The 27,493-nt window shown below is 35.8% G+C and overlaps 1 protein-coding gene across 2 annotated transcripts in view; it reads right to left on the reverse strand.

Moving 5' to 3' along the window:
- The window catches only part of LOC128147067 (adhesion G protein-coupled receptor A3-like), a 315,407-nt gene that overhangs the window by 42,476 nt on the left and 245,438 nt on the right, over positions 1-27,493 (reverse strand). For both annotated transcript variants that reach the window (XM_052799271.1, XM_052799270.1), the window contains exons 13-16: positions 12,980-13,187; positions 11,834-12,042; positions 2,312-2,439; positions 1,252-1,375 (exon numbers count right to left, since the gene is read on the reverse strand). In XM_052799271.1, the coding sequence (XP_052655231.1) occupies positions 1,252-1,375; positions 2,312-2,439; positions 11,834-12,042; positions 12,980-13,187 (669 nt within the window). The remainder of the gene's footprint in view (positions 1-1,251; positions 1,376-2,311; positions 2,440-11,833; positions 12,043-12,979; positions 13,188-27,493) is intronic.

Consider the following 27,493-nt stretch of genomic DNA (forward strand, 5'->3'; position numbering starts at 1 on the left):
TGACTGCCCTACAAACTAATCTGCTACCCTCACTTGCAAACTGCAGATAAAGACAATGGTAATATGGTGATATTTCAATTTGCTAGAACTCACAGATTAATTATGACACTATACACTAGATATTGTGAGATACTTAGAATAATCTAGTAGACAACTGTGTCATTTAAATAAATACCATGTAATATACATATGTAGACTTTGCATGTAGAATGTTACAGGTGCTTACAGATCTACATGTGCTGTTTATTGATGGTCATGCACAAATATACACAATAGGCTTCCAAAGCATCTCACTGAAAATTAGAGTGATGACTCTTACACTAGTTATGCAAGTTTGGCAGTGACTCTGCTGTTGGCTGGTGACTCTTGCTGTTTACACCCATTCAAGCCAATCAGAAGAACCAGATTAGTGAGAGGCAAAGTATCTGGGAGACTGTTGGCTTAATGAAGTGCTTTACTACAGGTAAATACCAACAACATTCATGAGATCTGGAGCACTTCTACAAAATCCAAGAGGAAGAAATATTTAAGACAAATTGCAACAAGCCTTCATCAGGCATTACAGAAGATGACTGAAATGACTCTCTTTACACACTGTACAGACTCAGCCTCTATACTCAAAGCAGCTGAAGCCATGCCCTCTCTGTGCATCTCATGGCATCTTATCTCCAGAAAGGATGAAGCAAGAGATGTGAAGTAGTCCAGCAGTGAAAACAAGGGTCCATAAATAGCAAGTGTACTGGTCTGCTTTGTCTCCTTAGCTTGAGTTGTAATTAAAAGACATAATCGTACTATAAACATTAAACTGCTCAAGTGTATATTTAGGCATCACCCAGTGAAGCCAGGGCCACCCTCAGCAGGAGGTATATGTATTACAAAAGTGCAGCAGTAACTTTAGTTCCACACGTTCAATCCAAAGATCAGAAAGGACAGAAATATTTGGGAATCATAGTTTTCAACTATCCTGTTGAACAGAGAAATACGATTTTCAGGGTTTTTTTTTAAATAAGGAAATCTGAGCTGCAGAGAAGTTAATGCATTGGTCAGCCTCTCACAGAAACTCAGGTGACAACCAAACACTGAACACTCCCAGTGCTGGCCTTGAAAAGACATGCTTATAAAGATGACTTACTCTGAAGAACTTAAGATCCAGGAACAATATCGGAAAAGAGAGAACTATCAATATTATGTTAAAAGATACAGTTTCAGGTTTTCATTCTATTAGTAAGAATTACTAAGGCAGATACTTACAGCTTGACATATAATTGGGTATTTAATGCGATTGATGCCACCAGCAAAAACAGCAAATGTAAGAGCAGTATGGAAACAAAAGTTGAGAAGCATGTGCCATCCTTTTCTGCTTATTCGGATTGTGCTGTTGAAAAATTACATTTCAAAATTAAAAACCAACATATCTATTATGAAAATTATGATTTGGAAAAAATGCTTAATATGAGAGAATTAAATTCTTTTATTCTTGAACACCTACTTAGCAATCTACCTAAAGGACAGAGTTTGATTTATACAACATTGAAATCAATGATAAAAAGGTAAAATCAATGGTAAAAATCATAGAGTCTACTGACAAGGGTCTACTGACTTAAAGTTTCCTCCATCAAATTAAGCATTTAAAGTAGAGTAATAAAAGCAAAAGGCTTATTGCATAGCTTCAGATATGCAGAACTTGAACAAGACATCTCTAAAGAATTAAATGGAAGCTGAAGATCAGAAGTCATTGCATTAGTTCACTTAATTAATATTTAGCAGCTTCTACAGTACAATACATTCTAGTCTTTTAAATTGCTAATGGTCTTTAACAGAAGTAGGTAGTTAAAATGGCATTTATATAAATCTTTCATACAAAGGAAAACACAAGTTTTCTAAACCCAAGAAGATTTAGAAGTCAAAGAAAGTTTCTTTTATCCAATGATAGTTACCAGTCTTTCAACCAAATTTGATCTTAGAAGCCAATACCACCAGTGTATTGCTCTCCAAAGCACTGCTCAATTGGAATTTTCCAGAAAGCAATTTGATAGTGCTCATGGTTTTATATTGAATTGTCAAGTTAGAAATCTTAGGAACAGTGTGTAGACCATTTAGACATACAACTCAGCAAAGATACAGCTTGGGAACAGCTTAAGAAAGGCTGACAAACTTTTTGATTTCTCTGGTGTAAATCACATTGCTGGTATTACTATCCAACAGTAATTCAGATAATTTTAATTTATCTTTTCAGTGCGGGTTAGAAAAATTGAAGTACCTCAGTATAATGCTGACCATTTCACACAAGTGCTTAAAATTGAATTCTTACCTGTGATGGACAATGTAGGTGATAATGGAAGCAAACAGGCACAACAACATAACTGCAGTACATGCATATACCACAGGGTGCAGAAACTCCCCTGGGTACTGGGGGAAAGACAGCACTGTCTTAAAATCCTATGGAGAAAGCAAAATGATTTAACATTGTTAGGCATGTGTGAAACTCTGAGACTTCATTTCAATATGTCTTGTCGTTTCTAGCTGTTCCCTTTCAAGAGCAGGAAAATAAGATGATGAACTTTTTATGTAGGTATAGTTCATGAATTTACAATAACATCAGACTGCTCTTTCCTCATCTGCATACACTTTGCAAGACAGAAATTAACCTTTTTGTACAAGCAGACATATCCTCGTTAAAAAAAAGGTCTGAAAAAATACACAGAATATTACATTTTCCAGGCATTAGCAATATCTGTTCCTTCTGATAACATGAACTTTATGTGTGTATTTTACTAGGATATTAAGTACAAAATATCAAATTACCATAAAGGTCTCTAAATGGCATATGCATGGCTGCAGAAGAACCACTCAAAGAAACAAAAGCCATGAGAATACACCCAAAATATCGACTGACTCGCTCCTATATTCAAATATAATTCCCAGTTGATACACCTCCTCTGACCCATTGACCTTTACACTTAATTGCAAATACTCTACTACCTATATCAATTCAAAAGCAGCTTGACAGCTTTATTAACAGCAGAGTAAAGATCCATGCATTCCTTTTGGACCTGCTAGTGCCTACTGACACAGTTCTTCAGGAAAAACATAATGAAAAACTATTAATAACTTTGTAAAATTAACCATATCAAATTCCCATTCTAAATTACTGGATGTCCCATGTAAGAAATAATAGGAGAGCTAAATCCGCAGCTGTGATGGATGGACAGAAAAAGGAGCCCATTACAGAAAACAGTACGTCTTCAGACTATCTGAATTAAACCAAACATTAGAGGTTCACTGTAATACATTAAGCCACAGCTGTTTGTGGCACTACATTTCTGCAAACAAGTACTACGAATTACACACATAAACTATCACCCGACTGCAAATAAAGTGTTGTCTACATGCCAGTTTCCATGTGCTGTGGCATTAACTGTGCACACAAAAGTGAATATACATCCCACCACAGAAAAAGCTAAAAACTGAAAAAGTAGTGAATATGAAAATCCAGCAAACTTTAACACTGAAACTACTGGCATACATTTAAAAGACTTTTTTCTTATTTGTCAGTTTTAGGTTCCCCTAGAAGAAGATTCAATACATTATTTTCCTGAGGTGAAATCTCCCCTTTGGAGACTGGGACTGTAATGTTAATACATTTTTTTAATCGCATTTGCATGCAGAGAGCTGATTTCCAGCACCATTATTTATGTGTATGAACTTGTCCAGCTAATGTTCATGAGTTTATGCAATTATTAAATCAGGGGGAAAGGTACTGTCCGTTTACCTTCCAGAAAGGTCCTTACAAGCAACAGATGCCCTAGTAGTCATTATTTGTCTTCATACTAGCTTTAAATTTCCTAAGTTTGACTGTACCAGTTTCTCCAGATGCATATTAATGTCAGTTCTAGAACAGTGCAGCTTACAACGTATATAAAAAAGACCATCAAAATGAACAAATAACGTATGAACAATGATGGCAAATATGTGTCATCACATCCCATTTCTCTTCAAGTACTTCCTCAGCTTGCGTGTGTACGTCAGTTAAATGTGCTCAGTCACCACTTCTCCCACACACAAGTCTTCTCTCAGCCCTGCCCAGTTCACCAAGACTCAAAATCAGAGGTGGAGTCACTTGTCACAGAGGTACTGTTATGCTGTCTCCTAACATCTCTTGCTACTCTTCCCTCAGCCACGAGTGGAATAGAAAAGAACTCTGTCTTTTGATGTGGCAGCTTTTTAATGTGACAGACCTATGCTCCTGATGTCCTCTCTTGATTTTGTTTTTTTTTTTAGTGTGCCTGAATATACATTCAGGATATACTGAATTCACAAATTTCAAATAATTCTTTAAAAGTCTATTGGCTCAGAACTGCCACTGAAACTCCACTTAAACACCCTTTTTTTGACCATTTTTTCTCCCATGCCCTTATTTGCATCATCTCCCCATTAATCCTTTTACAGAGTGAATTTCTTGAGGTAGACTGTTATTTAGCAGAAATGTTCAGTACAATTTTGGCTCATATTACTAGAGTAGTAATGTAAACCCTGGACAATTTAAATAGAAATACTTTGCTGAAAATGATAACATATTTACTTCTAGCTCTTACTGATATAATCATATTTTGGTATACCAGTGGTACACTTTGTCATAATTTTATGTACACACTTGCTTAATTTCTGTGCATTAAGAATACTGTTACTGTAACTAACATAGTAGTAACAGTGCAGTTATTTAAAGAAATAAGTATCTCGGATATTTCCGAAAACAAACAAACAAACAAAAAACACCAACCCAAAAAACCCTCTGAAAAGTTAACGAAGTTGTGAAAAAGGAAACACAGTGAAGCTACACAATTATGTAGCAACAAATGAAAGTGATTTTACTTAAGGTAGCATCATTCAGTGTAGTAAAGAACTAGCTTTTAATAGTGTGAGTGCAAGAATCAACCAATCACTATGTTTGAACATCAGTATAAAAGCAAATGCCATATGTCCTACAGGAATACAGCCATTTTGCCTGCAGAAGAATCAAGAACAATCAGCATCTTAAAGCGAATTCCATTATAAAAAAATTCACTTTTTTATTATTATCTCTTTTCTAATCTTGTACAGTAAATAAGTGGTAAAACTTTTGAGTATCATAATGCATTATTGCCAATGTAGAATATCCTTTTTAAGAGTTTTGTATATTGAAAGCTGATTTCATTATAGATATATAATAAATCTATCTTGTCTGCTTTTTGATGATAATTAAACCTTATTGATCTGTCAACCTCCCCTGAGTGATCCTCTGGGGAAGACAGCATGCAGAAAACAAAGTTATTTTTTTAATGCTGTACGCAAAGCAGCATAATTGTATGGTACATTTCTAAAGGGTGGGTTTGATTTTATTTCCTAGAGGGGATTCAAATGATGATGATATTGAAAAATGGCAGGAATTATTTACAGGAAAATGAATACACACAAGCCTTTGACCATTACAAACTGCTGTCTACAACTACAAGGCCAGTAAAATGTTGTCTAATGAGAATTTGTCATTCATTCACCCTTCTAAGAAGGTGTGAAACCAGCTTCTTTCAGCTGTAAATGCCACCATAGTACATAAGGCAAAATAGAAATTAGTGATGGAAATTGGTGAATAGAAAAGACTTTTTATCAGCTATTTCATCCAACAATCAGAATTATAAAAACATCAGAGTGGAAATGGGACTGTTTTACTTGAGACTTCATTCCAAAAATCGACTGAAACAGAAACATCTATACTGATCAGTTAAAACTCAATATGAAAGTATAAAGAGGTATAGATGATTTACATACCAAAGGTAGCCCTGAGACATTTAATAGCAGATGCTGAGAAAGCTGAGGGGAAGTTACAGTGAACTAATACTAAATATCTGGTACTTTCACAAAATCACAGCTGCTAAAAATCAAGCTAGTTTGTGTTGTAAAATTTTGTAATCCATCTACTTATATTGGCAAATGAAACATTTATTTTTAATATATTGCTTGTAATAGTATGACGTTAGAAAGTATAGTCTAACTGGTTTCTGTGTTTAAAGCAGGACATCTGAAATTGTGTTCCCCGAGGAAGTAATACCCAAACACCACAGAGACTTGGAAACACAAGTGCATTTGAACAATCAGTTATGGTAAGATTTAGGTTCCTATTTGTATTTAGAGTCCTCCTACTTAAACAAAACAAAACTTAAAAATTAGGTGCCAAATATTAGGATGTTTAGGAGCACCAGAATATGGAAATTACCCATAGAGTTGGGTCTCTATGGAGAGCCAAAAACACTGCAATGCACATTGAGTGGAGCAGTTGATGTGCTGGAGGGAAGGGCTGCTATTTGGCAGGATTTCAACAGGCTGGAGGAACGGGCTTACTGGAACCTCATGAAGTTCAATGAAGAGAAGTAAAAAGTTTCCTGTCTCTGGGACAGAGTAATCCTGACTGCAGTACAGGCTAGGGGACAACTGACTGGGAAAAAGCTTTGCAGAAAAGGATCAGAGGGTCCTGGTGGACACTAAATGGAAAGCAAGGCAGTGTGCCCTTGTGGCACATAAGGTGAACAACATATTGGGCCATATTAGCAAGAGTGCAGGCAGCAGGCTGAGGGAAGTGATTATTCCCTTCTATTGACCACCTGTGAGACCAAATCTCGACTAGCGTGTCCAGTTTGGGGCACTTCAGTACAAGACAGACATTGATGAATTGGAAGAAGCCCAGTAGAAGCCACCAAGACAATAAGATGGGTCAAGACCTAGATTCTAGGTCTTTAACTTACATCTCCTGTCTCCAAGAGTTGGCCCATTTTACTGAGCTCCTTTATAGTCTGGAACCCTTTTACCCTTTGGTTGAAGCTGCACTACGAAGAATGCAGGATCCACTAAGCCAGTAAAAAGCAAGAGCAAATACAAAGAGTGAGCTTGAGCCAGAGGCTTGATTTGTTATAAAGTTAGTGTATTTTGAGGAAGACAAGCCTGGAGTTTTGTCCCCAGTACCAAGCCAGTTTATACATTTTACAGAGCAAATAATACATGTTATTAAGTATAATTTAATAAAAAGTAGATGTAATCCAAGGAGAAAGGACTACAAGCCAGATCTTGCTCTTATGAGTACTCTAATTCCAAGGCTTTATGCAAAAGATTGGCACATTCAGGAATATTCTGAAAAAAGCAACATTTTCTGGAAAGCTGGACTCAATACTGTCCATATGGGCTAAGCATTCTCTGTTTAGGTGAGCAGTACATGCCAGCTGTGGACTTAGGTGAAGAGTCTGTGCCTCCTTGCCAGGCCTCTGAATGACAGCAGAGCTTAGAAATTGAGCTCTTCACACTGGGAAGCATCTACGCATGTGCAGAGGAATCTAATTCCAGGGAATTTTGCAGTTCCCACTACACCAAATGTTAATTTTGCAGATAGCAGGTAAAATTTCTGGATCACTTTCATAGTCTTTGGTGCTTAAACTCTGCTAAGGTCTATTTTGTAGGTGTAAAATCAGGTGTTCAAACACAAAAAAAATTTGAAAAGTTCATTCTTAAACCTCTCTTTATTAGCAGTCTGATTTTTCAAAGTCCTGAATCATGTTTCCACAGCCTATTACGAGAAAACCTTGTGTTCTCTATGGGGAAAATGTCAAATACTGTAACTATGTCAACCTTCTAAATCACATCTCTGTAATACTTCCCCGACTCATTAATTAATTTCTCAAAAGGCTTAGACAGGCTGTTTAATTTGGAGAAGACCTGAAACATGGACATTTAGAAGACTGTTTTCGGAACTGAACTTCATGAATAGGCCTAAGAAATTCTGCAGTTGTCTCCAGTCACACTGAAAATATTGAAAATGTAGCTTTTGTGGTACTGTGATCCTACCAATTTGGAAATACTTAAAAGATTCAGGGAATGCTTGTAAAACAACAGGAGAAAAATCCTGTAACTCTTAGCATGATCCATTCCTAGTATCTTGCCTTTCCTCAATTTCTCATTCACACAGTTTTCCAAGGTTTGCTTCCAGGATAGTTTCAAATTTGTTCTGTTTTTGTCAGCTCAGTCTCCTCAGCCCTAATTATCTCAAATAGCTATCCACTGAATGTACGCTACTTTTGCAAATGACTCCTTACACTCACAAAGAAAAAAAATAATCCAACAAAACCCCACCTATGTTGTTTGGAATAATGCAATACATTGTGACAAAACAGGAAAGGAGTTGGTTATGATATATGTTCATTCAACCTATCTTCAGGATTACAATTAAAAATGCTAACAATATTTATTAATCCATTTTATGTTAATTGAGAAGTAGCATACTTAGATTTAAGAATTTTAGTAGTGTTTATTTGGCAGATTTGAGGAAATTACTATTGACAAAGCAGTCTGAGGGGGAAAAGGAAATGCTGTAGACAATTACAGTAATATCCATCACTATTGAATTGCCATTCTGTTCTAAGAAAAATGAAAGGAAGAGCAAAGGACAATGTATGGCCAAACATATTTAGCAAATTTTGAAATTCAGTGCTGCTGTTGGATATTTTTGTTATCTCCTGAAGAGTTTTTACTCAGATACACCATGGCTACAGAGCACTAGATTGGTCATAACATACACAAACGTTGTCCTGAAAAATTAAAATATTGATATACAGCTCAGTTCACAAAAAAGAACAACTACATAGTATTTATAGAACAAATAATTAGATATACCAAAGCTTCAGAATATATAAGTTCATAATTGTACTCTAAAACAGAAAATATATTGCAGAGGTTCATAGTTCAAGACCCTAGAGGGCTTTGGCCACCTCCAAAAGAAACTAGAGTGTGACTGTCTCTTTTCCTCCTACAGATAACAGAAGAAAAGAGAAAAGACAGGACTGGTCTAAACACACAGTGTATGAACGGAAAGGCAGGAATATAACTCAGGAGCTTAGTTCACAGGTTTTTAGTCTCACCCCTAGGACATACCATCCAAAAGTTGATTAGAAAAAGATAATGCTGTATTATGTCTGACACTACTATTTTACTTCCACGCACTGGCCCAACCCAGAGCAGAGTGAAAGCGTGAGAGTGTGTAGGAGAAGGAGCTTGTACCTCCTTTGCAAGCCAGCCTCCAAACTGTAATCTCTCTCTCACTGACATCACTTGAAGAACTGTCACAGAGAGAAATCAAATGGCTCTACATGAATCCTCTCACTTGAAGTATGCTCATGCTTATTAATTATCAATCGTAGCTGATAAATCCTTGATTGCTGCCTTTCTAAAAAAGGACTCTACAAAACCTTTATTTTAACCCCTTTACAGTACCTAGGCAGAAACAATTTTTATAAAAGCAGTTCAGGGAACTTTGTCTTACTATTTAAAAAGATGACAAATCAGAATATGTGCTGTACTAGCTATAAAATGGACATTTGGATTAACTGAGGCTTCTATTTCATCTTGTTCCACAGCAGAACATACATTACTGTGATGGTAATGTAAACCTTCATCACTGTTGCTTTATTGCTGCTCTTCAGTTTACAGATGCTACTTCAGTTTTCTGCTATTACCCCAAAACATAATAATAAATTATGAATTTTAATGGTTTAATAGATTAGAGAATTATAGATTAATAACATGTATGATGATATTGTAGCTAATTTCATTGGCTACATACCATACGCTAGCTATTTTGAATTTGCTGTCACTTTGTTAGTATTTTAAAATATATTAGGCACTCAGGTGTGAATTAAGAAGATACACATAGGCACTTTATATTGTTCATATTATAAATTAATAGCTAAGCAGAACAATGAAATATTTTTCATTTCTGGTATGAGAATTGAATTGTCCAGAAAAGCATAGTCTCTATCAAATAAAATAATCCCTGACTTTATGCCACAAAACACTGATTAAGAAATAACACTTGAATGAAAATGGTTGCACATAACGAAGCTACAAAAGTTTTCCAATAGCTGTTTAGAAAGACACTGTTTGAAGATATCTCTCTGTGTGTGTATAGATATATATATTAAAATGACTTAAGGTCAGGCATCTTCTTTCTTAAAAGTGACTGTGAAACATGAGCTAAGGAACCTATCACATTGTTTGCTACCATATCAATTGCAAAGCAATGGTGAGCCTAAAATTCTATTTTCTTGTCTTGCGCAGATAAAAATGGAAGATGCACACAGGAAAAAAAGCAAAGTTGAATTACCATAACAAAACAAACCCAAGACCTAAACCAGAATTACATACCAGATGCAAAAGCTGCAGTAAAGTGTGCCTCAGTTGCCTTTATGGTGTAGAAAAACCAATCTGCTACATCTTATCAGATATAAATGTGCATTTGGCTTTACAAACTAAAAATTCATCGTAGCCCTTGTGTCAGTATACAATTTTTGCAAATAAAATGAAAACATGGAGTTGGTTGTTTGCAAGCAATTAGTTAACATTTAGTAACTACTCAAAGTTTAAGAAGAATAGGCTGAACCCAAGCAGTTGAAGGAGGAGGAAGCCATTTTGGGTGTGGCACCTGCAAAGTCAACAGGTGCTTTCTTTAATGAATTTGGAAGAATATCCTGAAAGCAAAATTATGTTTCACATTCGGGGAAACAAGCGGCTGGGGGAAAAAAGGGAACTCATAGAAGCTGTAGAAAATCTGGTATATTTGATGTCGTCAAATCTTAGGAACAGCTCTTAAATCCTGAACAATTCTGGACTGGGTGAAAAATTTTCAAGTAACTCTGAGGGAAATCAGTTCTTACGAAGTGGACGATAATATCTGCATTTAACTCGTGGGTGCCACAGCCTTGTGCTATGATTGGCTGCCATCTGGGCTCCATCTGACAGCAGCAGATTGGTATTCTCTGCACACGTCCTCGCAATTCCTGTCGCCTATGTTTGCTGTCCCTTACACGTACACACAATACATTATTTACTCAACTATAAACATTTCTGTAATGTACACAAGCAGCATCTACAGTGCAATCATGCACCAGCATTCAGGATCAATCTGGTATTAATAGTACACATCTGGCTAATCTTTTTACAAATGGTTTATAATAAATATTTTTAATGGTGCAAACATTTTCTCACCTATATATGTTAGAAATCTCTAATTTTTTGTTTGCTTTCCTTTATTCCCTGAATAATAACAGGTCATTGCTGCCTGCATAATATTTTTGCTTTCATGAAGGTAACTTTCTCCTAAGCAGGATAGTTAAATAACTGCAATGGGAACTGTAAGTGTGACTGAGAACAGACCAAAGCAGGCTGATATGTTAGCACTGCACAGAAATATTTTTCTTCACGAACAGCAATTTCATAAGAAGGCTATCAGCATTGGTATACAAACTAAAACTCCTACAGAATCAACAAGGGCAGTACTGTCCTTACTTAAAAGAGCAGAAGATGTTATTCCTCTCCATTTATTAAATGATTCAACATTGCGGTATGCCTGCAACTAATTAGTATGATCAACACAGTGCAGGGCAGGAACAAAAGCAGACCAGCCTCTGAGATGTGCTGATGTAAAAGCACACAGGAGTATACATTTTTAAACCCTGTCCTATAATTTATAACCATTACATACTAATTGTTCCTTGATGGAACTTTCATCTGTAAGACTGAATTTAATGTCATTTCTGATTAGGCCCGTCTCTGGATATTAAAACTGACCACCAGGTTTATTCACTTACTAGCAGTTAAATAACTTACTTTAAGACTGTCTTATCCTAAACATTATAGAAACCAGAAGGTCAGTTACTGACAAGTAAGAATGATACAGATGCACATAAAAAGAACATATATGTATGGCAAAAGAGAGAGAGAGAGAAAAAAAATAGGTATATTTGCTAAGTCATATACTTACCATTAGCACTGCAAAGTTACTGAAGTGTGTACTCTGAATGGTGGTAATATTGCCTGCAGAACTAATTATGTGGCACCCTTCTCCCCACCAGCCTCCATGTCCATCTAGAAGGTCAAAATCCCAGAAGGCTGCAATGGGGTCTATACCCCGTGCAAAGTGCCTCAACCCTATAGTAAGAGGGCTGGTGAGGTTTCCAAAACTGCACCCATCTGCAAAAGCAACAAACTGAATCAGAGCGATGGAGTAGAAAACCCTTTATTGATGAATGCTGTGTAAAGAGATCAGATACACTAAACTATGGGGAAAAAAGCAATAGACATATACTCTTAATGGTCAAAATCAAAGGTAGTGCTCACATTCAGAAAAGTTTGCAATAGTATAAATAAATCTGAACATTTCAATCCCATAAAGTGTCCAAATGATCTAATCATCCTTCACAAAGCAGATTTTTTATTGTTTCAGATTCTTCAGTTAGGACCAGTGTTGCACTATTGCCCACGTAACTGCAGAACGGCTCAGTTTCATGGTATGATTAATACCTGAGACAATTCTGCACTTTCAAAGTCACATTTAAACATTTAAAAAATGTTAATAGAAATGAGAGCACTATTCAGTATCAAATAAAATTAGTAAAATTGCCTGGGTGAATAATTAATCAAAATAATGACTCACTAGCACATACAATATATCACATTTAGACAAAAGCCTTTAACAACACCTGTTTTACATCCATCGTATCAGAAAGTATACTGGTGAGTATTGATACATGCAACAGGGCACTACTCCCACTCCAAAAGCCTTAATTTTATCAGTGTCTAGGACATTAACATTGCAATTTTCATTGTAAAGAGTAAAACAAGGTTCTTTCCTATAGAACCGTGCTTTAAGAAACAAGCATCTGTAACAACATTGTCAACAAACAGTAGTCCAAAATTTGCATTCTAGTCATACAGCAAGTGCCTTTCTTTATTTGCAGGATAATTTGAATAAAATAATGCCAATAGGAACAATTGCAAACATTTGTACTAAAGAAAAAGACTGCTTCCAGCCTCTCAGCACACTGTATACTCTACTCCTCTATTCTCTACATAATCAAGTATACTGTAGCTTTTAGATTAAAGGAAATAATGCATAACAACTCCTCACCTATTTTAGCAAAAACAGCTGGTGTGGCAACCGTCCTACGTTTCCCATCATCTGCAAGATTTGATGAGTTTCCTGTGCTAGGAAAGAGTTTTCCATTCCGAAAGACAATAAACTGTAGCTTGCAAGTGGAGTTATCAACAGATTGCCAGGCTGAAGACTGAGAGAAGACAGACTGTGGCAAATGAACTGAAGCTACTGCTACAGCATTCTGTACAATGAGAAAAAAAAAGAAACATTTAAAATGCAAATCACAACAGGGTTGCTTTCATGATGTTTTAAACTCCTGTACAAGAAATGTATGCTGCCTTCCTTTTCCAACAGACTGGAAGCAACCAAAGAAGCACGAGCTGTAACCATGGGAATAGGATTGGTACAGTGCATATTAAAAGGGAAAACGTTTTGATTGAATGTGAGAGTCTATATGGTCAAGCTCCCTGCTGCAGAGGTGAGAATGGTTCTTACCGTGCCTGCTAGAGGGTCCATCAACACTGCAGATCTGATTTAAAGAGACAACCTCTACCAGGTTTTCTCCTTCACTTAAAACAGAATAAGACAACTTACATTAAAACATTTCTCCAAAAGGGTACTTAAAGAGTATAAAAATAATTTTATTAATACAAAAATTACATCAGCAGAGAACTGCAAGTGCAGTAAACAACACATTTTATGAATATGTTTTTCTTGCTTCATATAAGGAAAATCAGTTAACTCTGTGGTTTAGTAATGCAGGATTAAAAAATGTTACAAGCACCAATGTAAAACAAGAAAACAAGACAGTACTAGGAGAAAATGAATGAAGACTGTCAGATCACTATAATGGCTTTGAGTTGTAAGTGTGTTATACACCCTTTTACAAGCAGATAATTCCCTTACAGCAGAGCTATAAAATACATTGAACATTATGTTCTGAGGACTTCACTCATCAAGCATTTTTTTCCTGCCAAAGTAGCAAACTAATCATTAAAGACTGAGATATTTAAAAGAAAAAACAAATGATGAGCAATGGGAAAATAAACAGGGAGTATGTCCGGAGCCTTGAAGTGAAAAGTATATGTATTTAAAAACAAACAAAATACAAAATGTTCTAATTTGCATTTCCCCCAAGGGCAAAGTATAGCTTCTGTGCATATAATTTACATAGATTATCACACAGTTTACTCATAGCACATGTGCCCTACCTCTTTGAGAAGTAAAACAATAATCTTCACAATCATGTAAACAAACATGATATTAATATGTGTCCATGTGCTGGGAGAAATATACATATGGGAGATAAGAGGTAAAACAGAGATCAGCGAACTGAAATGAATATGAGAAACACCTCGTGACCTCACGATAAATATGGGAGAAAAGCATGAGTAGTCTGTGATGTCATTGGGATGCTTAAATAAACAGATAAAGGCTTCTGTATGTTTTTGCCTTTGTTACCATGTATATTTTTGAAAGGTTTTGCGATTTTAACAATAAAAACACCAAAAATTCCTTTTTAAAATAAGTATTCAATCTAGGTGATGCCACTTATTAAAAATACTCAGGAAAAACAGAGCAAATAACAACAGGACATTTCTACATTAGATTTTAAAATTACTATGAAGGCTTTAATTGGAATTAACTAAGCTAAACATCAAGTACTCGTCCTTAGATTTTTCCACTGCCTAATTCACTAAAGCTGTCATAATTGGCTTTATCTCATGCTTCTGAAAAAGATGTATTTTACTCTATGATATCCCAAAGTATCTGTGTATGTGGAACCTCTGATGATACCATTTTGGCCACAAAATTGTTATCAATAAGTATGTACAGAAATTTTTAGAAATGTGATTCATCAAACCCCAGATCACTGTTGAGGACTTATTTGGAGATGTACCGAAGTATAAGAGAAGTTACGGTGTGATTAACTTTATAGTTATATTGGATTTTTATTATTATTCTGTCCTGGAAAAAGCAACAGCAATGACATTAAATTACACTAATTACTTCTTATACACAAAAAGAGAAAGCTAGAAGCAGCTGAATAAGCTTATGATAATGAAACCAACAGCTAAAGGCACTGGGATAAGTAACAATGTGCTATGACTTGACAGAAGCAGCCCTACACAAGCCAGAGAAAACAACACGTTTATAGCACTTCCGCTAAGAGGGGAAATTGTCTAACTCATTGTGGTTCTCTAACTTCTCCTCCATTGGGACTTACTGATACCAATGGGAAAAAGTAACAGTGTAGACAGAGCATGGCTGTGAGTCTGGGGAGGTGCAGACAAGAGGCCGCACACATCCGAAGCACAGAGAGCTGGCGTGCAGGTCCGGTGACAGGTCGCACAGCAGGGGAAAGACCAAGGTGATGCCTACCCCTCACTTCCTCACCATCACCCTGTCTCTGCCCACAGAGACACCCTTCACTACGTAGCATAAAAGAAAGGAACCCGATCACGGTGCCCCAAGTCTTACCCACAGACTACAGCTTCACCTCACAAGGGCAAAGTCAAACGCAGTGAAGAAAAGCTGTACATGGGCTACAAACGGATTTAGTGTGGACTGGTCGCACTCCTCGGGCTGACTGAGCAAATCTCACACATGCAGCAACATCAAATTACTTATGACAAAAGACACATTTACAGAAAATTATTTCCTTCTTAGACTTCAGGAGAGTGTTTTTCCCTATTTGTGTCCTCAAAATGTACCAAGAATATGAATACCCATAACATTAACTATTGAATAATCTTTGCTGAATAATGACTACAGTCACTTCCAGGGATGCAATTTAATTGTGAATACTGCCCTACGTATATCTATTATTTCAAACAATTTCTTTTGAGTGCGGGCAGTCTGGTGGAGTGAAGGGCAAAGGGACAGGACTGTTCCTTGACTGGACAAATGTACACATAAAGTCAAACTACTTGCTGCTCATCAAATATTTACTTTATGTAGAAATTCCTCAAAATTAAACATCAAACTGTCTGCTACAGCAATATGCCTGCCAACAAGCTCCTGTGCTAGGACATTAATGAAAAATGTACACATTGAGAGTGCCCACACATTCAGAATGCTGTTTAAAAATATGAATAAATACTTGTGAACAATTTTTACATCTAAGATATGTGAGAATCTTCTTTTCAATAACATTAGTCATTACTTACAGGAGAGGGATGATCTGAGCACTCAGGAAATCTCTGTTATTGTGGCAGAGGATGGATGAAGCCTGACTGGAGGCTCAGTCTTGGGTTCTGCTAATCTTACGTGTGGTAACAATTAAATCGGTTCCCCACTCTTGCCTCAGTTTCCCTCTCACTTGGTGAAATAAAATTGATGGTATTTCTTTTGCTCTGTAAGGTGTTCCAGAGTCCAGAGATGAAGCACAATATGGGAACAGATTATTACTAAAACCAATGACAGTAAATTTTGAGTGAATGACTGTGCTTCAGATGTTTCAAAATCCACATAAATCATCTCATTTTTTAAATTTTATTTGGACAGCATATCACCACATCACATAGGAACTGACATTTCCAAGTGTGCTAGTGGCAGCATCTCAGGAAGCTGTTCTACCTCTAAGAGGGGAGAAAGAGCACTAGAGCCAAAACCACCATCAAGTATCCTGCATAGGAGCTGCAGGTTTGCAATGACACAGGTCAGCACCAGCATCTTGTATTTTCCCTGGAAAAGCTTAGAGTCTGTGTCAGCAATTTACTAGTCAGGATTTAGACATTCTGTGAGAGTGTTCAAAACAGAATGTCAATAATCCCTTCATGACTCCATTTCACTTTTAGTCCTATTAACTGGATTGTACTGGCATTGATTCGAAAGAGGAAATCCTGAACATACTGTAGATTTTTCTAAGGAGTATTTTTCTGCTGGAAAATGCCAGTGTTTTAAAATGAAAGCTATCCACAGACATCCACCCATTTGTGCATAAATATGATAGAAACCATGCAAATTTCAAAACATCCCAGTTATCATCCATGTCATCTGCCCAGATATTCAAAAATCAGCTGTATGACCTGCAGCCAGGGAAAGAGGGCTTATCAGCTGTAAACCAGCTCTGAGGATTTTCTGGGTGGGCTCCTAGGACTCCTGGCTCCTAAGACTTCTTGGAACCTGGGAAACTTTCCAAAAAGCCAAATGAAAGGTTGTTTTACACACTCTGAATCATAATTTGGAAAGTACAGTTTTGTAAGTACTTTTGAAGTTTCATTTTTTGTTTCCATTTCAGAGCTATTTTTTTTGTGTGTGGAATTTTTCAAAATATCTGAGGAACAGAAACAGCACAAATAAATCCAACTGGATCCCAAAAGTTTCAAAATTGAATGGAAAATCTCATTCTAAAGAGGATATGGTCCTTAGGATATTGAGAGCTACGGCCTCTTGACATTTTTGCAACTCATGCATGTGAGACCCTTATTAAAAATGTTTTAAGGGAAAAATGAAAGATTTAAAGTGAAGTTTTTCCCCAGGCAATTTTATTCTGGTCAGCAGTCCATTCCTTATAATCAATGCTAGCATTTACAAGGAGTTTTTAAGTGTTTAGGAAAGACAGCCTTTTGCCTTAGGTGCCTTTGAGATACATTGGCTCTTCTCCTTTCACAATTCTTTAAGAGACCTGCTCCCATTTTCAACATTGCTTCCCTATTATCTTGTTCTACTTGTCTAAAATTTAGCATAATATTGAGAGACCGTACTCATTATCAGACATTCATTATCAAGGAAGATACTTTGTAACCACTGTGGAATGCAATAAATCAAATTCTTTTCAGTAGCTCTTCCTTGCATATGCTTTGATATTAGATTGATTTTGAGTTCAAGCACAGTATTTCTGTTTGAGGTAAAACATATTTCAGAGAAAAGCATCCAATTTTGAGTCCTCAGAACAGTCATAAGGTATATTTTTCCAGTTGGCAATTTCCTTAACTTAAAAACCAGCACCTTAACAGCAGGTCAGAAGAAAACTGGAGGAAGAAAAAAAAAAGGAGTAAATGAAATTGCCTGAACACCTGGCAGAGAACTGAGAAAGCAGCTCCACTGCTTCCAGATTTTAAAGAATCTGATGAGGTGTTTTATAGATTCAGATGCAAGAGGCCATATATTATGTTATTAAAGATACAAGGGTGTTGCCAAAATAGGAACAAGCTTTATAAAGTTACAGTAGCAGTAAACAAAAAGTAGAAACTAAGCTCTACAGGTAATAGCCTATATTACTAAATATGTACTGACTGAGTTAACAGTGTGGTCATCATAATAAAACGAAGCAAATAAATTATTTATACACATATAATAGATTTTATTTAGTCCCTCAAACAAGTCAGCAATTCCTTAGAAGCAACTGAAGATTTGAGTTTGGAGTTTATGTTAAAGGTTTGGTGGTTAACATAACAAAAAAGTGCAAAATTGTTTTTTCAGCTGTCTCTCCTGGTAGATATTTAAATAACACTCCTTTGGAATTATCTCAGCACATGATGTATGAGATAAGGATACGCACTTGGCCCAGCGCTTTGAGGCTTTAGGTAGACTGTACATGAGTACTGATCTATTTTTCTGGTATGAAAAGTATTAACAACCAACCCCAAAAATTCAGACTATCTGGGAAAATGCCAAAAAAAGGTTCTGTAAAAAGAATGGGAACAATGCCTGTTTGAAGAAGTACAATTATACAAGACACATACTCAATGACAAACAATCTGACAGGTCCTAAAAGATATGGGATTGATTTTGTTTTTTTTTTTAATGGGAGGATACCAAGCAAGTTTTCCTAATAAAAGTAAAAAATAAAAGTAATCTCCACATTAGGATTTTGTATTTCAAATTTGAAAACTTGGCAAATTCAGGAAATTCATTGATAAAAGTTAACAGGACTTACAAGATCAAGAATAGATAAGCTGATCAAAAGGGACAATGAGTATAATCAGAGAGCCTACAAAAAGGAAAAAACCCCAACAGTGATAAGTGAAACAAAATAGTATTTTAAGTTTCAAGAAATTAATGGATACAGTGATAATTGCCAAAACCATTTTACATACAGCAGTTCTTCAGATCTATATTTAAAAAAACCAAGGAAAGAAGTAGAGCTGCCATATAGAAAGAATCAGGTAATACATTTTTTATTTAACATCAGTGAAAGTGTTGATGTTTACATGGAGACAAGACAATGTTAGGATCAATAATGAGAAAAGAATATAAAAATTACAACAAATGTCAAAGCAAAATTCAGTAAGAGCTGAATATCACCATGCAAATCTTTGAAAGAACTGATGCATGAAATCAAAGGACAATTGTAATTTTTTTTTTTTTTTTTTAGGAATCTACCAAGTTGGTCATAAAGCAATGGTGACTGCTCTGTAAAACAATCTACAGTTAGGGTGAATGAGTGAACCAAGTTTGGCATGTAGGTAATGGTATAGACTTATGCCCAAATGAACAACTTTATTGCACAGTTCACAACATCACTTACAGCTGCTGCTGCCATATTGGTCTGCTTCTGTGTTCAAAGACAGGCCGCTTTTAATGAGTTTGAAAGATTTGACTGGTAGATTGCATGAAAATGTGGTGTCCTTTAGGCACCTCTATATGGACCACTGTCATTGTTTCTGTGTTCCAGTGTGATGCATTGAAGTTGCTTATGCATTCATGCATTATTCCTCCAAACCATAGGTCAGCATTTAGGACTTCATTATTAATGCATCCATGAAAATACGGTCAGAAAACGTAATAGTTTTTTCCTAAGAAAAGGAAAATGTGTGGAATTCTACAAGCAACAACTGACCTGTAATCTGATATCGTGAGGGAAAAAGAGAAAGAGAGAAAAAAAAAACCAAAGAAAAAGATAACACAAAGGGAGAGAGGGTAGGTATACCAAAGGTAAATAATGCCAGAACCACATGATAGTCCTCTTTGGGAACTGTTTTTCTAGACAAGGCAATACAATTCACCTAATTTCTTTGGTGTTCAATAAAATATTGGAAGCTACATAGAAAACTGTTAGCTGAGTTGAGACATTGAGAATTAGTAAAAATTAGTGTCAGGTGAATAAGGAACAAGCTAAAATTGATAATACAATTATTTACTTTGAAAGGGGAAGACAGGCTGGAGTGAATATATCCAAAGTTTCTATGAAAATCAGTTTAGAGAATTCTAATTTTTATCTGATGACCTTGAAACAGAGAGGAATGTCACCTAAGACACTGTTTAGAATCATATGCTTTACAGATTCATAACAAGAATTTCTATTATAATCTTGTGAAACAGACCAGTTTGGAAAGCAACAGACAAGGAAAAGGACCTGAACGCACAGGTTGATCACAGGATGACTCAGAGCCACTATGATTTAAGAATTAAAAAAAAAAAAAAAGAAGAAAAATACAGTCAAGAACATACAAGATGACACATTTCCAGGGAAATACTCTGATTTTAAAGGCCTAATCAGAAACATACCACACAATTTTATCAAATGGGTCATGAAAAATCAGTCCAGAATAGAATGGATATAGAGGACAGTTAATAGGGTCACCATTAGAATGAATAATTTGTTTCACAAGTACAGAGAAAAAGAGTTTAGCTTTGTTAGCCTAGCAAAATGAAAGAAGAGGCTGTGCCTGCTCTCTTTAAAAATACCAGAGGAATAGCATCTAGGGAGGAAAAAGAGTCATGTGAGCAAATAGCCAGCATGAACACAAGGACAAATAGGACATTGGTCAAGAGCAAAACTTCAGTCTTAAAAGTATGAAAATGTTTCCTAGCCTTTATAAAAGAGAGGACAGGATAGTTTTCAAAGATTATGGACACACAAAAAAATTTACCTACTCTTGAGAGAGTATTTGAAAACTTTATGATAGAATTACACAATGCAGTTAGAAAAGTTTTGGTTTATTTCTCTGTTTTACAAGAAGTGTCTAAAATTCCTTTTGAGAAGTCATGAATTCCCTGAATAAAGGAATTCCTGAACTTCCTACTTCTACTTACATCCCCAGTATACAGTTGATAGAGTTCCTAGAAATCTTACTAAGAAGAGTTTTAAAAACTATACAGTCGTGGTAGATTCAAGTGACTCACATCTGCAGTAAAAGAACATTGAGCATGGAAATGATATTATCATTTTTTTGAGAAAGAAGAAAAAAATCTGCATATATGTAAGAGCTGCAGACAGTCAGCAAACTTGAAAACTGAGCCACTTATTTAATGTAGACACCTATTTTAGAAATCTTAAAATAAATGTCTAAAAATAGAACAATTAAACACAGATCTCACATGGAATAATAAAAAATTAAGACATAGGCATATTTCTATTACTTATCTTCCTACTATTTGTCCTTAAAATTGAAGAGATCTTCAGCACTTAAGTTACAAGAGCTCAGTCTCCTATACTGCATGATGGTCAAGACAGCAATATCCATCACAGATAACTGTTAACTACTGACACTCAGATGAACATTCCTAATATAGAATCCCATAAAAATGGAATCACCCTAATCACTACACTACCATTCCTAAACAAGAATCCCAGATTTACTACCTGAAATAGAGTATAAAATGAAGATATCCTTAATTTATGATAGCATCAGTAGTCACACTAGTGGGTAACCTTGTGGCTCTCAATAAAAGACAAAATCCTTTCTTTACACTGTTGGATAGGCTAGCAGTCTCCTATAAACTCAGGCTGCACCTATAGGTAAGGCCATAATACTTAACTCCAATATTGTGGTGACTCGAGCATCAGTTGAAACTGGTGATTCTGCAAAAGCCTCAGAAAACACAATGAATCTGCACACAAGCTCAAGCATTATTGCTCCAGTAGGTACTATGTAGGAACAAGGATTAAGAACCACATTTGTAAATGATTTACTGCTGATAATTTTTTAGCATATTTTTTGTGTATTCCAAAATTCCACATCAGCTATCTCATTTGAAAATTTCCAAATTTTACGCAAGTCTTCACCTTTTATGATAATGTATCTTTTGCCCAAATGTTGACAACAGAAAAAACACTGTAAGTCACAACAAAAATCAGTAATGAGGGAACAACATTCTATCAATTGAATTTCATATAAGAAACACAAAACAATTTTGTTATAATGTTAATTATAAGTTTTTGTATTTAATTTAGAGTAAGTTTTCATTTTAAGGATCTTTTTAGATTTTTCAGACAGTGCTACATGATGGCTTCAATTCAGGGTTCCCTATTGCAAGTCAAGCAGAATGCGCAATAGACTTGCCATAATGTAGAAAGTTATGCCAGAGAAGGCATAAAATTGGTCTTCCTGGGAATGTAAGAGTTCTTGAGGGTCATTTATGAGTTTTCAACTGGAATTTAAAGGCTGGGGGGGGGGCATGGGGGAGATCCATGAAATCTTAAAGGGTTTTGGACACACCCCAAAATTCACACTGTAACTTTCCATTGTTTTCCTCGGGACCTACAGAGACTCACTGCATCTTTGTATTTAAAAAGGAGGGCTTCTGGCAGTGCGCTCTACAGGAAGACTCACCCTATTAGGAGTGGTTCACTGGGACCTTCAGGGATGCATTAGCTCCTAGAAATACTACATTTTCCTCTGAGCAGCCTGGGATGAAGGAGTATTTTTCCTTTTTATTTAGAAGCTCAGTTCATCTTCAGGCACTAAATATGTGAGATCTTTCTGGAAAGATGATAAGCATATTCGATTTTATTATTACATTGATGAGACTGTGGTTTTAATTATTGCAAATGCACTCAAAGAATGGGATGGGCATATGCTAAATTGTTAGAATTTTTAAATATAAAGTCACAATAAATAATCGCATGAGCTGTCTAGGTGGAACATTCAGCTACATAATTACAAAGCTATCACCATGGATCTTAGGAAGGGCATCATAATTATACAGAATACCTAACTAACCAAATACCTTTTACAGCCCATTGACCACTGAATTCAATTATACATAAGTATTACCAGTTTAGAAGAAGGAATCATGTGAATTCTAGCTTTGGTATACCAGCATACATGAGGTTTTTTGCCATGACCACTTTTAATTTATTTTTTGAACTAGGTGAAATTGTATTAATGTAGGCCTCATAACAGTCTTACTTTCTGCATGGTCCATAGCTTAGTAATTATCATATATAAGAAACTATTAGGAATGGGAATAAAGAGAATATTTCCTGCTACTCAGACATAAAGTGTTAACAAAGATTTTTCTAAAGTTGGAGAAACACAATTTGATTAAAAGGAGAAGGGAGACTAGGTTGCTTACACGCATAAGAAAAACAACTCTGTACTAAACAAAATTCACATGCATTTTAATAGAGTGCAGTACATACTATTACAGATCTTATGATTTTTCTAAAGTCTTAGATAATTTGAGTATATCCATTTATTGAATATGAGTACACAGTGATGCAACCATTAGGTAATACAGTAATTCAAAATGACTGAATATTGCAATTATTTAATCATACTAGATGATAGGATTTCTAATTTCACTGATGTGCTATTCACACTTAGTTAAGTTAGATAAATATAAAGTTCATTTAGTAACATAAGTGGGAATGTAGTGAAAAAGATTAATTCAGATATTTTTAATAAACTATTTTGATATAATGTTCCTGAGGCAAAGTGAGCTTCTACATTGCATATAATGTACAGAAGTGCAAGTATTAAGTGTTTTTCTAGTGCTGCCTTTTCCTAAAGATGACTGCAATGAAATGCTGACATTGCTGTTTGATGACTACTGAAACATTGCCCCTGTCTGATAATGGAGGAAAGCTGAAACTGCTGAAAATAATTTTAGCCATTTGGGTCTTCTAGGAAGTGAATTTAAAAGTTCCACACCATGAAACGACTCAATATTCCACAGATTTTGAATTATTTGGATATTATCCTCAGGAATGATCCCTATTGCCTATAGCCATTAAACAATTCAGACCCAGCATCACTCTTGCAAGCCATAACTTGGGCAAGGCACACATTTCTAGAAGCTGATGTGAGATCACTACATTCCTTTGCTTTGCTCTATAGAGACAGTTAAGTATTTGAAAAAGTGGTAAGATCACTTTTTCTTTAGTTCACGTATGCACAGTCACACCTTCCTTCACTCTGTTACAGGATACAACTTCACTATCCTCACAGTATTCAAGAAAATACGCCTCCTCAGGAAGAGCAAATATGATTTCTTCCCTCCTCCTGTTCCCAAACTCAGTTTTCCATCTTGAAAAACTGATATATTTTAGTCTCCAACTTGCCAAAACAATAATCTGCTTCCTGAATTTCAGTCACTCAGTCAATTTATTAGCTTCTACAGTACAGTCAGAAAGCATGAGTCTTAAGAAGAAATGTAAAAAGTGAGTAAAGTGAGTATAGTTACACCAACGAGAGAGGTTCTGAGTCACAGAAGTGTCTTCACATTTGGATGAAAGTACCCAAGGTCTCCAGACCCTTGAGTTGTGTGGTGGTAAAGTGGATGTATATCAATGATGGTAAATGATGTTTTAATTGAATTCTTATAATTGAGATGTTGGGCATGAAGGAGAAGACAGACAGTCCACTACTGCTAGTGGCTGCAGTTGTTAGTAGCTGCTGCTCCCCAGAGCTCCCATGCAAAATCACATACCCTGCTCCATAAGTCTCACACATATCTTCAGGATTCTGATGCACCCATCGTGGACACAAAAGACAAGATACTGAGCTCAGTATGACAATGAGATGGCAAAGTCAGAATTTCACATTTAAAGTTCAGTTCTGGTCAAATGCCATGCTGAACACCTAGTTAGAGCAAACCCAAACATAGATGTGGTACATATGTTTTTGTGTGAAATAAGAGACCATAGATATTAAAGGGATTTATCCAAGGCTATATTTACATGAGCTAATTATCAGCACTAGTGGGTCCAAATTTGTGCTGCAGTGCTGATATGAGCCTTTGTTTCTGTCTTACTTGACAACTGGACAGAAAAGGAATGGAGGAAAGGAGTCCATCTGGAAAGAAAGCTGTCAATTAGTTAAGAGTAGTACCTTTTTTCCAAGCCATTCTATTTTTGGATTGTATATAGAACACAGATATTGCCTGAGGAATAGTATATGTCCCCGTTCTTTTTTTAAAGAAACAAGGTAAGTTGTTTTTCTTGCAAGCAATTTATTTGCAGATATGTTTTCACCAGCAATCTAAACTCGAGTCATGAGGAAGCTTTGAAAATAAAACATTGCGGGATGCGTACATAAGTACATTGTATATATAGCTCATGTGAAAATCTGCTGTGTTGGTCCTTTGGTTCAGCCAGAAAGCATTCAGAACCAAACAGAACACTTTTACCTCCAGCTGAGTCACATGTACTCTCATTGTCCTCATAGGTTACTAGTTTATCTGGACAGACTTCTTGGCCCAGAATGCACCTGTTCTAACAAGCGCTTAGTGATAACCTACCTTGATTCATCCTACTAAGTTTTTCTAAGGGATTTTTTCACAGAGTTATGTGAACATCAAAAATATTTGCTAGCATTATCCACAGTAAAATCCAATAACAGCCACAACGGAAGTGAGGTCTGAGTGAAACTTCCATCAGACCATGTCTCCACCAATCTAGTGATCACTTTATACAGTCCTGTTAGTTGAAGAAGGTTGGAAGAAACCTGAATCTCATTTCTTAACGTTTCACAGATGCTAAGAAACCACCTAGGTATGTGTGCAAATTTTTCTTTGTTACTGCAAAAATAGTCGCTTGACATAGTCAATGTTAGGCTTTTCATTTCTAAAAGCTGACTGAATTAAAATCTTAATTCTCTAGTCAAATCAAGTTTTGTAGTTCAGCTGCTATGAAACAGTGATGACGTTCTCCTTGTTAAGATTTTAAAATATTAACATACATTATCAGTTTTTGTCATCAGTCATCACTACATGAAAACTCATAGTTTATATTGGGTGAGGATGGTTTTATATTTCTGGGGCAGTATGCATTGTATTGCTCTCACTCAAGAAAGCACCTTTGAGTTGAGATGCCAAAGAAGGTCACTTGAGACTTCTTATACAGTGCATGAACCCAACTGAGGTCTGAACTAACCCCAGGAAGAGCATCCACTCATTCCCATTCAATGACTGTTGAGAATGAAGATTCCTAATATAATACAATAGATTTCTAATATAATAGATTCCTTTAAATACTCAGATAGGTGCTAACCCAGCTAAAGTTAGATGGGATGAAACTCGTATAGTAATAAATGAAGACTGAGAACTAAGAACTTACATCAGCCTTCTCTACGCATTTCTTAGTCAAACAAAAGGAAATAACAATAATCTTAATTCTTCCAAATGCAAAGCTGCATTCAGTTTGCAATGTACTGTACTACAGGAGCAAATGGGAAAGCATAGCCCTTTCATTTTGCTCATGGCTTTTGAATTAATACAAGTTTTCAAGTATTAGTGCTGCAGGGCCTGTATACTGAAAAGGCAACAGCAACATGTTCATTAAAAATAGCAGTCTATATGCCATGAAGTGTTCACTTTTTAAATCTTGTAAATTAGTTATATAAGCAGCAAATTTGCAATTTAATCAGTAGAAAATGAATTGTTATACATTGTTATACGTAAGCATTTGCAACAGTTTGAATATTTTTCCTCTTCCCCTCTTGCTCTACTGATTTTCTAATCTTTTTCAGTAAAGGTCAATTCTTCTGGCATCAGTATATTTAATGTGTTCATGAATTTGTACCATAGGCCTTTATTCTAAAGGGCTTAATTTTATCAGTCAGAGACATCAACAGTGTGTGTAATTCAGACTTTCTCAAGGGCTTCCACTGCCACATTTGACTAATTTTTTTTTTTTCAAGTGTGTTATCATTCTTATCATTCTTGCTGAATCATTTCCAGTCTCCTATTAAACTGTTATGCCTTTATTTTAGACAATAGCAGTGTTCATTTTCTAACATAAAAACTTAATATGTTCACCACTTCACTATCTTTTTCTTCTGGACTCCCCAGTTTTACTTTCTGCATTGAATAGGATGGGAGTACTTTGCTGAATCCTGCATACACATTTCAGGACTCTTACTACTGCTACTACCAAATGCTGATATGAGTACCTGAGTGTATGAATTAATTATTTAGGAGCAAGGATCTGAAAGAAACATCCTCAAAGAGGGAAAGGGAAAGAAAATCAATACAGAAAAAAATTGAGTCTCTCATGCCAACTGAAGGACTAACATCATGTACAAAACTAATAACTAACATTATTATCTGAAAGACAGTGTATTTGAGAAAAACTGGCAGAGTCCCAAATTGTCTATCTGAGCAATGAGAAAGACAGGTTTTTTTATCATCAGGAATTCTGAGTCCTGGAAGCTCTATATATCTACAATGATATGAAAGCACTGCTGTCAAGGGCACAGACTCTACTAAAAACTGTATTCCCATTTTTCTGTGACTACTGTCTAACATAAGGAAGAATTATTTTTAAAGCAAGTATGAGGGCCTAGATAAAACTAGAAAAGACTAATTTAGCAAACTAACAAAAGGATTTTGATCCTACTTCCCCAACTACACCTAGACTTACTGTGTTTTGTT

Source organism: Harpia harpyja, chromosome 10 (genome assembly GCF_026419915.1).
Source record: "Harpia harpyja isolate bHarHar1 chromosome 10, bHarHar1 primary haplotype, whole genome shotgun sequence".
In the NCBI taxonomy this organism is placed as follows: Eukaryota; Metazoa; Chordata; class Aves; order Accipitriformes; family Accipitridae; genus Harpia; species Harpia harpyja.